Here is a 16,169-nt window from a genome sequence, read left to right as displayed (position 1 = left end):
TTCCTGTGGTTTTTAAACTGCTGATTATAAACCTGCAGTTTGAGAGGTACTACTGACTTTTCTGAATCTCTGGGTTTATGGTTCTCATCAGAGAGAAGGAAATAATTGGAGTTGATTCTTTGGAGAGGTGTTGTGACTTAATGTATGAAAGTACAGAGTGAAGAGTGCTGAAGTCTGTTGGCTGTCTGAATAAATAGGTAACTTCTGAAAGAGTTTGTCTTTGCATTTTAAATCCATAGAGCTTCTGAGGAAGGACCACCTTCTTTGTCCTCAAGTTCTAAACTCCTGTTGAGGTTACTGCTTCTGTTTTACATCTTTGAACTTCGTTTACCAGCTGTATCTGTCAGGGTGATCAATAATTAATATGATTTATATGGAAGATTTAACATTTTGTAAGACTTTGTGCCAGATGAGGGAATAGGTAATTAATGCTAATGTTGGCATGCATGTGGAACTAATTTTCTGCTATGAAAAGTGCCACAAATAGAATGTATTATTTAAATAAAAAAAAACAACAAACCAACCAAACAAACAAAAAACCCTCAAAAACACCCCCCAAAACCAAAACCAGACATAGAAAGAATTGCATGTGAATTACGTGAACATAAACAGTATGCAGTATTATGCTGGGGGAGAGGAGTGGTTCTAAGGAAATTTTAGTTTTATGCAGACATAGATAAAAGTGAATTCCTGGAGCATACACGATGTGATATTCTAAAGGAATCTGTACCTTTTTGTTTTTACGGATCAACAGGTGGTGGTAGTGGGGATCCTGTTCTATACACTCAAAGCGATGATCTGTAGGACATTGTATAAGATACTGGTTCTTAGAGCAGCCCTTCTAGGTTTTTGCCTTCCAGCCACAACACAGCTTTGCGGCCTCCTCCTTTGCCTTGATACCCAGTGCTTGAGAAACAGCTTTTGGCATGCCAGGCCCCATGCCAGGCCGTACAGTGTGGCCCCTAAGTGAATGTTTGTGTGGGGAGGGGGTTTGAAAGCCTTGTTAGCCTAAATTAGTAACGATGTAACTTCCCCCTGTAGGCAGTTCTTTCCTAGGCTGTACAGCTGCACGGGCAAATCTCTTGGGTGAGAGTCAGAAACAGAACCTGTGATTTGGCTGCCTGGGACAGCAGGGACCCTGCGCGCCTCCTTTGTGTAAAGTACTCTGGCTTATATTGCGTGTATGTGTGACTGGGCATTACTAGCTGGTCTTAGCTGAGTCTGTGCTAGAGGAAGGTTCCTAGTAGAGCCTTATCGGTACAGTGTTTTATTGTAGACAGTCATAAGCATCCTATTTAAAAACAAGTTAAAAAAATTGGAAAGTGTTGAGTCAGGCACACATAGGTGCAAAATGTATCTGAAAGACTTGTCTCTATGGAGAATTCTGTTTGTACTTTGTATCTATTTAAAGCCGTTTCTACTCATGGAGCATTCAAATGCAGACATACAAAAAAGCAAAGATCTTTTGAAACTTGGCTACTACCATTAGCATAGGGAAGCAGAGAGTCTTTGCTAAACTCTCCTGGGATTTTCTTTTGGTAGCATTTGCCTTTTTCTCCTTGTGTTTTAGGTCAACTTAGCTTATGCCAGTGTTTTCTGTTATTTCTCAAATGCAATTTGAAGTCATTACCTAGAATCTTCTCTAGCTTTCCAACAATATGGCACCTGTATGCCAGCATGATTTGTGCAGGAGAACAATGGGCAAGTCATGCAAGGGAAGCATAATGTTGTGTGTTATCTGTTTGATAGTATTGTCTCTTAGAGGTGGCTGCCACTTCAGCACCCATGGCTTAGCTTTAACAAGTTGTGCCTCTTCCTCTGGGGATGTAGAACTGTAAATTGTATTTCAGGTGAACTTGTGTAGGTCAAAAAGTCTCAGCATAGGTTTTTGTTCTCTGCATCCTAACTACTTTCTGTTTCCTCAGCTGTGTGCTTGAACCTGAGGGGCATGTAATATTTCAGGCAGGTCAGGAGAGGGAGCTGACAGGCTAGGGGTGAAAAAGAATCTTCTCTCCATACAAATAACTGTATTTTCATTGTGCCTCTGAGTGTAGAAATATGTTGGAGTAACCTGTCTGTATCTGAAATAACAGTAGTCTAGACCCACTTCTAGAACATAAGGATAAAAATAAGGGTTCTTTTACTGCATTGTTCTGTGGCTGATCATAGTTTTTATCCATTGCTTGAGGATTCCGTTTAGAAGTGTTGACAGTGCTTTTGTCATGGAAGAGGTCTGTGTTGCCAGTAGCACATGTAAGTGATAAGGACAGTAAACAGAAACTCTAACCTTCATCTGAGTCCAATAAAATAAAAATGTCAGTGCTGATATTGATGTTGCCAATAGTATTTGCACTTACAGGACATCCATCTGCGTGTCCTCCATTGGCTTTTGGAGAGATTGAAAGCTCTTCAAAGACAGCATGCCCTTGAGATGACTGCTGACATGATCAAAATGGAAAATTGCCCTGCATAAGGGTTTCCCTGCTGTGGTGGGTTAGCCATAGCCAACAGCCAGGCTCCCATCCAGTCCCTCCATGTGCAGGATGGGGGAAGAAAATATAAAGGAAAAACAGAAACAAGAATGGTCATGGGTCAAGATAAAGACAGCTTTTTCCCAGGCTCAAATCCAGCTCCTTCACTCATGACTTTTGTACCCGCTTCCTTCCCACCACCAGCACCAGCCAGTGGGTCCATCGTGGAGATGCTGGAACCATCTGTAACCAGCCTGGGGCAGCCCCTGAAAAAAACTTAAGCAAGTGGTGAAATTCTTCCTTCCACATGCTGTAGGTCTTGAGATGTGATAGTTTTGTGCTCTTTTTTTCACCAACAAAATGGACTTCTGAGGTTCTAGGTGTGCTACTACAATTAGTTTTTGAAGGGCTGTACTATAAAGCTTGGTTAGTGAAAGTACATACATTGAAAACAACTGTGCAAAACCAACTTTCAAAAAAAGTTAGCATTGTGCAGATCATTTTACACAACTGGTCCACAGGTACTTGCCCGTTCAGAGGCAGGGAAGGAAGTGACTTATAGCAGGGGTGAGTGAACTAGCAAAGGCATCCCTATACTCACTCTTCAAATTTCACCTGACTTACTTGAATCTGTATTGTATTTTAAATGTTGCTGTACATACGATATCTTTCCAACCGGTTACTTGGAATTATTTTGGGGTCTTTAGTGGTTGTTGTGCATGTAAGGTAGTTCCTTCTCTGCTATATTTTCTGTGTAAGTTCTGCGATGCTGTGCTGCCGTTCCAAACTTTGATTCATCTCAATGAGTTTATACTTTATGAATAATTAAAAATCTTTTCTTCATTTTTATTGCAGAGTTTGAAAATAGCTTATTATTCTTCCCCAAATAACATAATTATTTGTGGTTTGGACTTCTTGGTTTTATTATTAATTTTGGGGGTTTTATTCAGAAGTGACTGCCCTTACATAGCAGGTAGAAAGCTTAGGATGATGTGAGAGACTTTACCAATGTCGTGCTGGCATGGTTGTGATCTGACTAGAAAGCCAGTGCCATTTGGGTTTATGTAGCGCCTTGTGTAGTACATATAAAATACGGTGACCTATTTGTTTGTTCTCTTTTAGACTACTTCTCCATACCGGTTCTATAGTCTCAATCCTCAGTCCTTGCTGTCCTGTGAAAAGCAGCAGAGATGCTACTTGTCTTTTGCAGTCATTAATCCCTATTTCCATCTTCTTTAGCAGGGAGTGAACATTGATTCTTCTTGCCAATAACTGGTGGAGAGATGAGAGTTTGAGTGCTGTTGAGAAATGCTGCTGTGCAGCAATAGTGAGCTGTTTACTATAGCCACTGTTTGGGGGTTTATTTATTTTTCTTAATATCTATCTGCAAATTCTTACTGGCATCTTAGTCACAGAAACCCAGCTCACTTCTGCTGTTACGTGCCAATCTGCCTGCAGAGAGAATATATTTAAATAGTAGTGTGCTACTGCTTTATTTGAGGTTCCCCCTATCCCCTCGACGGGATGTGACTTGTGAGAGTCCTAGTTTTATCATAGGCTTTGAGAGTAATTTGAAGGAAATGGATTGGTTTGCTGGTTAGAAGTTTTTTGTGCTTTGTCATTTTTTGAGGGGTTCCTTAACTTTGCTTATAAGCTGCTTTTGCTCAGGAAATGGCGATTTTAGTTTGAGGCCTTGACAAAAATGAGTGGGAGCAAAATGTTTGTACTTTCAGAGTCATGACAAGTAAATGCCATTCAGGGGATTTTTTTGTTTTCTGTTGAAGGGCTGTGGTTTTGGTGGTGTATATGCGTTTGGAATTTTTTGTTTTGCATTTGTTTGTTTAGTTGTTGTTTTTTTTTTTTTTTTTTGCAACAGTAGGTTAAGGTGATTTTGGCTTTTGTTTTTAGCTAATTTCTCAAAGGGGCTAGAATGAATTTTGTTCTCCTTCTGCTGAAAGTTCACGTGTCATCAGTTGCATTTTCTTCTGGCCACATTCAAGAATGCTTGTTTCTATGGCCTGTGCTACATTCGTAACAAAATTTGCATGCAGTTAGCAGGCTCTGAAGCAGTGCTGCTGTTGTGCCATGACAGGGTGTGAGAGGCTTAATGGTTATTTGCACTGTCACGTTTTCAAGTGAGCTTAGAGCCAGAACTGAAAACTTGAGTCAGTGGTTGACTGGTAAGAAGATAACCTAACATCTTCATGTAGCTTGAGCAAGTTAGCCACCCTCATGGAAATATGATGTGTTGGGAAATAACTTGCTTTTCTTTTAGTCTTAACATTTAATTTATTGTATATGGAAAGGAAGTAATATTTGCATAATTTCAAGCACAAAAATGCAACTCTTTCCACATTCTTATGAATCTGTTTGTGAGGTCCCTTGGGAGGAGGGTGGGACAGGCACCAAGGTCATGGCTAGTTTGCAGAGAGCAGCATGCCCTCTGCAGAGTGTTATCTTTGGATGGTGGCATGGAAAATGGAACTTGAAAATATGTTAACCATCTTTGACAATACTACCTATAGCAGCATTGCTGGGATGGATAGCGTGGTTTTCAGTGCAGCTTTTGCAAGCCCAGCCATGGCCTCAAATGTGTACTTGGCTGAAGCTGTTAGATTTCACAGCAATTGTGCTATGTAACAGGCAGTGCTTTTTACTTAAGAGCTAGCTCTGACATGCTTGCAAGAGTCATGATCCAAAGGATGACTTCACTGTAATCACATACCCTCCCACGACCAAGTTTAGAGGGTGCAGAGGGTGGTGTCTGTCCCACCCTCTTCACAAGGGACCTAATGAACAGATTTATAAGAATATAGAGATAGTTGCATTTCTGTGCTTAAAATTTTGCAAATATGGCTTTGTTACAGTAAAAGTGAATGTGCGTGAGAAACTGAGGGCTTGACTATCTACAAGAAAAGCAGGTTAGAGGACAGATGATAATGAGCACCAGGAGTCGAGGCTAATTAGAAGCCCAGATGGCTTTATGCATGTTTAGCCTGGAGTATGTCTGAAATGCAGGGAAACAACATTGCCAGTGACTGTAAAAAGGCAAAGCAAATTCTCATTACTAAGCAATATGGCCAGCAGAGACAGCCTTAGTTGTAGGTTTGAAAAACTAGTTAATAGCAGTTCAGGTGTAAGAGGACTGAGCAGAACATTACTGGGCTACCCTGTTCTAGGAAGTGTCAAGGCGAGGAAATGCTGATGCTGTCAAAGCAGAGCAGTATCAGGCCTCTGGAACAGAGAATTGGTAGCTAAAAATGTTCGTTTACTAACTTACTAGAAGCTAAACCTGGTGTCTGTGACCATGAGATCATAGCTCACTCTGCAGAAACATTTTATGTCTTGCAGAATACATAATCCTGTGCTTTCCTTTAGAAAAAGAAACTAAATCTACCCTACCTACTCATTTCTGCTACTCCTAACTATTCAGTTTGGGACACATTACAGTTAATTGGATTTAACTTTTTTTCTTGGTAGTTGTTTATTTTCCTTTTTTTGTTACGATTCTGTCAACTTGCAGGCTATTTCATGTCTTCTGGCCTATTTGACAAGTTGTTTTCCCAAGCACAACTTCAGATTTCTGAAATCTGTTAATTGTTTGTTTGTAATGCTCTAACCTGAGCTCCCTAATATGACTCAGTTTCAAGCACTCCAGTTGGATTCATGTAGCACACTGTGCTGGGATGTTACGTACTGCGCATTGTGCTCCGGTTTGGGGAAGGTGTGTACAGAAGCTCTTCAGCTTTGCAGTGTGCTCTGAGAGTGATCGATGGCATTCTTGCACTGTATTTGCACTAAAATGGGACTTTTCTGGCTTGTATATCCCCTTTTCATGCCCTTTGGCAAAAACCTTTCAAACAACTCTGGAATAGCTAAAGTCAACACTGATCAGCCTGTTTAGACAGAGCCAGTTGGTGTAAAATGTCCCTGGCTGATGAATTTGCCTTTTCCTTCGTGTTCACCAAAAGCACATTAAAACCTCTTGCCTATTCAAATGTCGGTTCTGGAAGAGTCTCTAATTGGAGAAGATAATCTTCATTTTGTCAGGCTTTAGCTGATGAGAATGTCCATAGATTCCCTGAGACTGGAAGCCTTTGGCAGCTAAAAATCTAGCCTATATGAAACATGGGCCATGCAGCTGTCGCTGTGGCTCTACAAGGTGCTTTATACCTATACCAGTTTGAGTCCTGCTATAGGGAGACCCAGCAATAAGTCCTCATATAAGAATTTTCTTTGATGCCATGATTCATGGTCCCAAAGAAAATATGATGACAAACTGCCAGGATACAAAGGGCTGACTGACATAAGAAAAGCTTCCCCCCCACCCGCCCCTTTCTTTCTCTTAGTAGTCCCTCATCATCATGCCGTTATCATGGAGCTTCCCAACCTGCAAGTGTAATTCAGTCTTTGTATGTTTCTTCTAGGACAAGGAGGCAAAAAGGAACACAAGGACTACCTCATGCTAGTTCAATTTTACCTTGTGTTGCTGCTGTAGTTTTGTAAGCTGGACGTTTTAAATGCCCCTCCAGTGTTTGGCTGTGAGGTTTCATGGTGCTCACACAAATTCTCTTAGGTTCCAAGGAACACTCCTCCAGATACTGGCAGTGGTTTAATTGTTGCCTTTTTTAAAAGAAAAAAAAAAAAAAAAAAAAAGCAAAGACAAAAAACCCCAACAAACCAACCACAAAACCAAGCAATGTTTTGCAGCTTTCCATATATCAGTTTCCAATTATAGTAACTTTCAGAACAACAAAGTAGTAACTGTATATAATAGTATATGTATATTGTTTGCTGCCATATAGTCCCTTTTTTGAGATGTAAGTTATGCAAGTCTTTTACATCTGACAGTTCTGAACCATCTGTCTAGAAAGGTAGAACTGTAAAATATTGTTAGTTTCAGGTTGAGGTTTTTTAGATGTATCTTAAAAAAATATGCACAAGTCGAAGGCCTTTAGAGAAAGTGTGATTTGTTAAAGTCCAACTGATTATATCTACTATAAAAAATTGTCTTTTATGAAATCAGTTTCATATTCTTTATGTGTTACCAGGTTTTGAAAGAGGAAGCATTTTTTTAGCTTCTGTGTTATCTAGAAGGAGGGGAGGAGGAAAAGACCCTGAAAATACGAAGTTTCTCGTAATACGGATGTTTTCTCCATTAGAGGCAACTTTAATGCATATGTAATTCCTGAGGAGAAACCCTTCTACTTTGCCTATACCAGCCAATTCATTCAATGCACAAGTACGGAGTTATCAGTCAGCGGTCTGACTGCCTAGATTGTCAGGCAGTGAAGAAGCAGAGTAAAGGAGAACAGATCACCCTATACTGTTAGCAGAGGAAAGGAGTTAGTCACTTTTATCTCCCCCTTTAGTGTAACACCTCAAGAAACTTTTTTGTCAGCAGTTGGTTGGCTGCAGCAGCTTTCTCATTCAAGTGGTATGAGTTGCCAGGAAGGCTTATTTAGTGACAAATTAAATGTTACAATCTCCTGTAAGCTATGTATTTAAAACTACATTTTATCGTCTGGCTGTGCAGTGGAGAGCTATTCTCCATGTAACACATACGTTGAACATTAACTACTATTTGGGTACAGAAGGTGGAGTGTGCTCTCTGATTTCTATTGGGTGTGTGGCAGTTGAAGTTAAACATACTGGTAGTCAATGCCATAAAGCAAGCAACCAGGAACAGAATGATCATAGGGCACCAAATCAGTTTTTCCTAGTTCCGTGAATTCCTCATGTCTTGGCATTTCTTTTTTTACTGTGTTGGAGGGCTTTCTTCCTCATTTGAGCAGTTTAAATTCTGTTTTACTTTGGTTTGACTTCTGTTAACAAGAATTTACTACATAGGAGAAAATGTTTTGTGTACTTGTTAACAAACTTTCTGTGTAGATGTATAATACTTGCTGTAAACCAGAGATGATGGTTTCTTAGCAATGTGCTGCTTTAAGAAGCTGTTGTCTTCTCATATGCCTTCAATTGCGCATTGAGCTTTGGTTAAGAATGCCTATTATTCACTCCCTGCCTCCCAAAAATACAAAGTAGTATCTTACAATGACAATGTAATGCTTGTTTTAAGTTTTTGAAGCTTGTTTTAATGGAACTCCTAATGCTGTTCCTGAAATTTGGTAAGATTCAGTGCTTCTGCTTTGTTATTAAAAAAACACAACAACAACAACAACCTTACTACACCCACCCACACCCAACCCTTAAAAAACTCAAAATTTGTTACCTACACCTAAGCTTGCTTGACCCTCTTGGAAAAATAGAGATGAAACTCTTCATCTTGTCTGTTGTGGGGAAAAGACAGATTTTAGACAGCTTTGAATCCTGGACAGGAGTTCTGTATGTTAGGATTAATGCTGTTATTATGCAGAAGGCCGAACGAAAGGCCTTCTTTCTTCTTTCTTTCTTCCAGTTCCTTTTACAAACTAGACTCTGTAGCGCTCTTTTGGCTGAAATCAGTGAATCTTGCCACATTTTGGGATGCAGTGGGAATGCCTAATATGTTAGAGCTTTAAAAAATAAAAATAATAATAAAAAATCCTCAAAGTTGTATGAGAGGACAACAAGCACAAAAGTGGTTCCAGTTCTGTACTTTCCTGTATAAAGTTGTGCTGGTTTCTAGTGCTTGAAGCTGAAGCACTGGGTATCTAAATTCTTGTTTTAACCTCAGAACAAGTACAGAGGTGAATGCCACCTAGCTTTAAGATCAGTTAACTTTTCTACTATTACCCAAAGCCCATGACTGGGGCTAGTTTTGTTTCCATGCCTATGTGTTTCAGGTGGCATGGCAAGTAAATGAGGTATTTTGGCCTTTTTTGTTTCTCTTTTTAAAGACTAACTGTGATAGGAGTTAGCTACATTACTGAAGGATTCTTATCAAATACCATTAATTTTCCTTGCAGTACTCTTCAAGTTTTCAAGCTGTCCGGAATTTATTTTGCAGCTCAAGTAGTGGTATGGCACTGCATGACTGCAGTCGATACGTGATAACTGTCAGCAGATTTCAGGCAGTGTGTCAAGCGAGGTTTTATGAGAGGATTTGGCTTCCTGGCTTTAAAATGTTTGGTCTGTGACTTAAGACACTTACAGGACACAAGCCGTTCCTTTCTTTCCTCCATTTTGAGTTACAGTGAAATTTGAAAATTTTCTTTGAGAATGAAGTCTGATGCTGTTTGAATAGCTGCAGACAAGAAAAAACATGTCACTGTGTCTTTCTTGAAGAAAATAAAAAGGAAAGTCAATGCAATCCTTTAGAATAAATAGAATTACTATTTAGGTATTATTTTCTATTGTACATATCCTCTCCCCCATTTGAAATTAAAAAGAAACCTACCCAAGCAAACTAATCCACGCCCACCCATTAAAAAAAACAAACAAACAAAAAAACCCCAAAAGAAACAAACCACTTTCTTTTCTGTTACAGAAAAATGCAAAGGGACAGGAGTTGTTTGACCAGATTGTGTATCATTTGGACCTTGTGGAAACTGATTACTTTGGCCTACAATTCATGGATGCTTCCCAGGTTACAGTAAGTATAACTTCAGTTAATTGTTATGTTTTGCAGTAGTTTGTGTTGCCTGTTATAAATTACTGGTGCAGTTTCAGGGAGAGATGTAGGCATTATGGGACATATGGCTGAAACAACTGATCTGTTTGGTACTTGCACATATGCCAAATGCTATAAATGAGTCATGTGTTATTTTATATGATATGCACATGAATTGATCACATATAAGTGAAAAAGCAATAATTGTGGGTAAAGAAAAATGTGCTTTATGTTTATTAGGTTCATGGTATTAAAAGTGGGTTAAATCTCTTGCAAGCAAGCATTTCTTCCAATTCCTATCTTTGCTGTTCCATGCACAGATTGTGTTGCTCTGTAGATTTTTAGTTTCGTTTGCAATAGAGAAAAAAAATCATTTTCTTCCCCTATCCAAGGCCTTCCAGCATCTACAGGTAAAAGAAAATCAAAAGCGGAGGGATTGTATTTACAGATGCAAGTAGACAGATACTTTAATAAGATAGGGTTAAAAGACTGCAACCTTGTGGTTAAACCATATTGCTATATACTTAATCTTTTTCTTCGTTCACCTTATGTGCTGAGGTGTTGATATGGCAGCAACCTGGGTTGTGAATAGAGAATATGCAGATTTGGAAAACAAGTGTTTGCTTTTAGGCTGTCTGGTCAGTATGTAAATGTTTTTTCCATAAAGGAACAGAAGACAGATGTATTGTGTGCTATTAAAATAAAATAATGTCAAAATATACCCACAATATTGATACTTTGTCAAATGTGGGTACTAACTATCATCTCCGAATTCTCAGCTTTATTCACTAGCAAGCTTGGGTCAATGTCAATAGGTCAGATCAGTGTTTTACCAGCTGCACTATCATCTGTGTTTTACCAATAGCTTCAAACAACAAACACGAAACCTGTCCAGATATTATAATGACTTGATATTGAGAAAGGGAATCTATCCTTTTAAGGAAAACTGGTATAATCTATTTAAACATTGTTCTGATATCCCAGTTAATTTAAGGGTATGTATTTATCACTGGGAACTGATGTTTAAATGAAGTATATCTGTAATCGGTTTGGCGTTTTTAGGAAGTTATGTGTGAGTGTTCCTGATAAAATTTATACTACATACATTGGGTGTCCTCTGATGGACCTGATCATAAAGACACTGCTAATAGGGCAGAGCCTGCTTATAATAAGAAAAACATATTCTGTTGTCACTGATTGTCAAATCACCTAATTGGGATCTTGGTAACTAGGAATAGTTACCAATCTGTAATGTTCTGAAAGAAGGGAAGCAGAAGGGGAGGGTGAAACCTCCTTTCCTAGCAAGAAAGAGAAAAGATAGAAGCAGAAGACCTGGCTGAGGAACCAGAAAATGCTCATTTTCTTTCATCTTTGCAAAATGGAAGGGCTCTTTTGAATGTTAAGAAAGATGAAGCAGAGATTTGAGCAAGTATGTTTTCTGTAGATAGCTCTGTCCCTGGAGTTTGGGAAAAAAATGTGCCTATATGTGCAAGTATTTTAGCTTTTTGTGCTATTTCTTCCCTCTGTATTAGAGGGGAAAGTAAATCATATCCTTCTAACTGTAGATGTTAAGGGCTATGAATAGACTCTGGGGCGCCTAAAAAAGCCAACCCTGGTTGCAGGCCTTTGGTAGCAGGGTTATTGTTTCCTGGATTGTAGAGGAGTGTTGAGGGCAGAGTTCTTCACTTTCACGGGAGTGCCAGGCTGAAAGCTCTCATCCGTTTGTGTTTTCTCTGGGGTTTTTTTTGGTCTGGCTCAAGTTGGGCAGAAAGTAGAGCCTAAGAGAGCTTCAAGGCACAAGTTTATTATCTTCCTCAGCACCCTGTGCAAAAAGGTTCCATGCTTTAACAGCCTTCCTTGGTCTGTTTTGAACTTGTGACCCACTCATTTAATTTGTATAGCAATTAATGCATAGCCTCCATGTGCTTCTACTTAGGGCCAGCTCAGCCACACAGTGGCAATTGCAGGACTGGGAGATTAAAGTTGTGTAAACTCCTTGAGGCTCTAAGCCTTTCTCTTTTTTATGTATTGTTAAGTGCTAAACATCTTTAAGCCACCATTATAAATAAGGAGAGCCTGGAGCAGTCTTTGAATAGTGGAGGTTGCTTCTGTGCGCTCAAAGGACAGCAGCTTTTGTTTCTTGGCAGTCCTGTAACTTTGCCAAAGTTGGGACAAGCAGTATTGATAGCTGTGGTTTAGGAAGGAAAATCAGAATTACATCTTAAGTGCTTTGAAAGAGAAAAAAACTTTGTGTTTGAACAGCTTATTTTTAATACCCCCCAAACAAATAAATTTTCAATACAACCAAAAAACAAAGTTATGAAAAGCAAGGTGTCAGCAGTAAGACAGAAAATACTGTAAAGGCTATTCAGTGAACATCAGTTTGCATCTTGTGCTCTTTGAAGATACCCGTGAATAGAAGGATGTAGACAATCACCTAGTAGTTTATTCTAAAGCAAACTTTGTGTACTGCTGTATTTTAAGTTATCTGCTATTAACTCCAGAAGTGAAATACCCAGGGGCAAGAGGGGTTGTTAAGTGTTGTTAATGTTTGGAAGAACTTGATCTAGTGGAAAACCTTTTTCTAAGTGAGGTTTAAAAAGCGGCACAGATACATTGCCTGCTCATGTTCAGCACCTTGACTGATCACAATTTACAGGTTATAGTGAGCAATAAAACTTGCATCTTGCTGTAGTTGCATTAATAATGGCTTTGGACCAACTCTTTTTTTTCTGCCAGACTCAGTAACAAAATTCCTGAGACTTTGTGCTCTGCAGTTATTTTAGTGGTGGTTCTTCCATCATACTCATCCTTTTTTAATTTCTCTTTTCCTGTCTGTTTTATAATGTGCGTAATATAGTAGTACAGTGGGGCATCTGTATAATTTATTTATAAATATGCATATATTGTGTGCTCAAAAACTTCTTTACCTTTAGTGCCGTCAAAAAAGTTTGGAGACCACTGTTCTAGGACAACTGTAGCAAGTCTGGAAACTTTCTAAGGTCCTTCAAGTGTTTCCATTGTTTTGTAACAAAACCCCTGGTCTCCTTTTCTGTTCCTCCTGTTTGTGGAAGGGAGAGAAAGAGAGGGAGAGGAGGAGTGAAGGAAGGAAGGGGAATTAAAGAAATAATTTCTTGTTCAGCTGTTACAGGACTTAAACAGGGAAGTAGTGCTTGGGGTGATTGAAGAGTGTCAGTCTTACGCAGGAGGTCTCTGCAGTGGTTTAGAAGAAATGCAAAGCTTACTGGGGTTTTAATTACTTTTACTATGAGGTGCAAGCAAAGCTGGAGGCCTTGAAAGTTTTAGTTGAGGCTGGAAAAAGCAGTAATAAAATCTTGTGAGACCATACTATCGAAGTTAAGTTGCCATGAGGAAGTATTTTATTGTTCTTTGCAGAAACTGGTCATATGCAACATATTCTATGGTTAGTTTGGATATTTGACATTAATTTTAGGCTGCTGATAGCTAATGTTTATTTGTCTTCTGTCCAGGCTTGTCCTTTCTTTGTTTCTTATTCCAGATCATCATTAGAAAAAGGCGGTTTGTGCTTTACAGCTTCTTATGACCTGCAATATATTGTAGGATTCTCTCAGGATATAGATACCGCCATTTCTTCAGTTGCATTCTTTGTTGCAATTGTCTGTCCTGTGATAGCAAAACATGGATACCCTCCCAGCCCCCTCCCTGTTCTGTGGGAATTCAGAACAGAAGGACTGATCATGTTGAGTAATACTTAAAAGGTGACCTTCAGAAGAAAAGAGGAAAGGAAAATTTCTCCTTTGCTACTTTTAAACTTTATACGTTTAAAGTAAAGAAGTCCCCAAACTGTGGTTTAGCAGGTAGGGGGTTTATTCATTGTTTTTTGGTTATTCCTTCCTCCCATGTGTTACATTTTTATCCTCTGCTTTAGAAGATGATGTGGTTCATGGCAGCTTGGTATGATACAGGCGCCTAGGAAATCGGACAGAAAGAAGGTATTGGAAGGGATAATTGACTTCAGGTTTTAAAGGTGCCAGCTTTTGTTTAGCACACCTTCTTTTCTGAACCTGAACATTTAGCACGTTCTCCCTCCTGTATCTCCAGGTAAGGCTTGAGAAAGCATTTAAGCAGTATTTTTCAAAGGGCAAATAAAACTTCCAGTAAGGATGGGCTTTGCCTTGCTGATAGTTAAATACATAAGTAAGCATAAGGGAAAACAGCTTATTCAAGACATTCTTTGTGCATTTTAAATCAGTAAAGCAAGCTAACCAAAAAGGATCAAACACAAGGGTTTTTTTCCTTTTCAGGTCAGCTTTGAGGGCTGTATAGACCAAGACAAGAGTTTTTCATTCTTTTAGGAAGCAAATAGAGAGGCAGTGGAATTTGCAGAGGTCAGGTGTGTGATGGTTTGTGTCAACCTGTAGTACTGTCCCTTTCAGTCTTCATTTGGCAGTCACTGTGGTCCTTACACAGACTGCTGTAGTAGCTATAGTTTATTTGTTGTATCTTGACACAAATACATCTTTCCCTTGCTGTGTGACTATTTTGAGAAGATACTGGTTGCTGCCACTTACGAAGCAATGAGTTGCTTATTATTTCCTCTTCTCGAATGAGTGATCACCAGGAGAGCACCCTGCTTCCAGTACTTTAAGAATTATTTTTTTAGACGGTGTTTCTTTCATATGGAATTGATTGGTGTGTGTTTTTCAACACATGAATCCCAACCAGTCTACTGTTTTATGTCAGTTAATACCATAGGAAACGGTATTCATTTGGCAAAGAAAAGAAATTATACTGGGATTAAACAGGAATAAATGGTAGTTAATCCAGCATTTGAAGTTCCGGTTTACTTTACAGAATTAAAGGAGTGACCTCAGTGTAGTTCCCCTACAGCTCCCTGGGGAGGGGAAGTGGAAAAGAGGTGCTGATCTCTTCTCCCTGGGATGCAGTGGCAGGATGCATGGGAATGGTTCGAAGCTGTGCCAGGGGAGGTTTAAACTGGACATTAAAAAGCATTTCTTTACTGAGAGGGTGGTTAATGCCCTATGCCTGTCAGTGTTTAAGAGGCATTTGAACAGTGCCCTTGATAGCATGGTCAGGCAGTTGGACTAGATGATCATTGCAGGTCCCTTCCAACTGAAATGTTTGTTCTGTTCTATTCTAAAGTAATCAGAGAACTTTGGCTACCTGCAATTTGACCAGGTTTGGGTTTTTTTTTCTCCTTACTGTGGACAAAGTAGCTTAGACACTGTCTTCCTATCACAACAGAGCCCTAAACCAATTAATCTCTTTCCTCCTCCTTGTTCTGCACTGGTACTTCTGAGTCCAGACTGAGGAGTGTGGCGTTGTATGGTTGAAGTGGCTGTGGTCAGCTTCGGTCCTACACTGTGACATCCATAGTTAAATTTCTTCGATGAGTTTGGATCCTGAAATGCTGCACAAGTTGTTTTGCCAGAGCACAAGACAGGCAGAGTACAGTCATAGGTGCTGAGAAGAGAGAAGTCCCCTCTGGTTTTATTAATCTTCCTGGTGAGACTTCAGAATTCATTGCTTTTACTTTCCTGTTCTTGAGTCAGCGTGCAGTATGTAGCCAAGCCAAACCTTTTTCTGGCTTCAACTAAAATGCTATGAAATCTTTTGAGATCAGAAGGACATTTGGAAAGTTGGTATGATTTCTAGTGTGAAGCAGCCCTCTGACATTACCTGAGACAAAGGAGTGTTGAGATTCAGCCTGATTTTCACAGTTGCACAAAATACCTGACTTTTAAAATGGTGTTGGTTTGCAAATCTGCATGAAAACTGCCAGGCCTGGGAACTCTGGGCCAATAATACTGCCAGTCCATGGTCTACCTCTGTATTTTTAGTTTGTGTTCTGTGTCATAGCCACATCACACACAGCTATGATGTGCAATGTGGGATGGAAGTAAAACAGCAGCTCATTCTTGCTTCTGAAGAGAGATGAATTTAATGCTTGCTGTGGTTTATCTCCTGGAGCAGTCTGCCCCTGGCTGCTTGGGTACAGAGAATGAATGATGGTTTCCTGTCCAGGCTATAGTCTCATATAATGGTCTGCACAAGTAGTTCCCAGAGTCTTATTAGTTATTTTTAAACCTTCTTTGAAGTGTTTACACTTACAAATAATCAATTCGAAACTTGCTGTTAGTTGA

The 16,169-nt window shown here is 39.4% G+C and overlaps 1 protein-coding gene across 2 annotated transcripts in view; it reads left to right on the top strand.

Moving 5' to 3' along the window:
- EPB41L4B (erythrocyte membrane protein band 4.1 like 4B) overlaps positions 1-16,169 on the top strand; it is a 172,392-nt gene that overhangs the window by 45,393 nt on the left and 110,830 nt on the right. For both annotated transcript variants that reach the window (XM_040586774.1, XM_040586773.1), the window contains exon 2: positions 9,901-10,005. In XM_040586774.1, coding sequence (XP_040442708.1) covers positions 9,901-10,005 — 105 coding nt within the window. The remainder of the gene's footprint in view (positions 1-9,900; positions 10,006-16,169) is intronic.

Source organism: Falco naumanni, chromosome 3 (assembly GCF_017639655.2).
Source record: "Falco naumanni isolate bFalNau1 chromosome 3, bFalNau1.pat, whole genome shotgun sequence".
Taxonomy (NCBI): domain Eukaryota; kingdom Metazoa; phylum Chordata; class Aves; order Falconiformes; family Falconidae; genus Falco; species Falco naumanni.
Note: the sequence above shows the minus strand (reverse complement) of the source record. Positions and strands in the feature narration are given on the sequence as shown.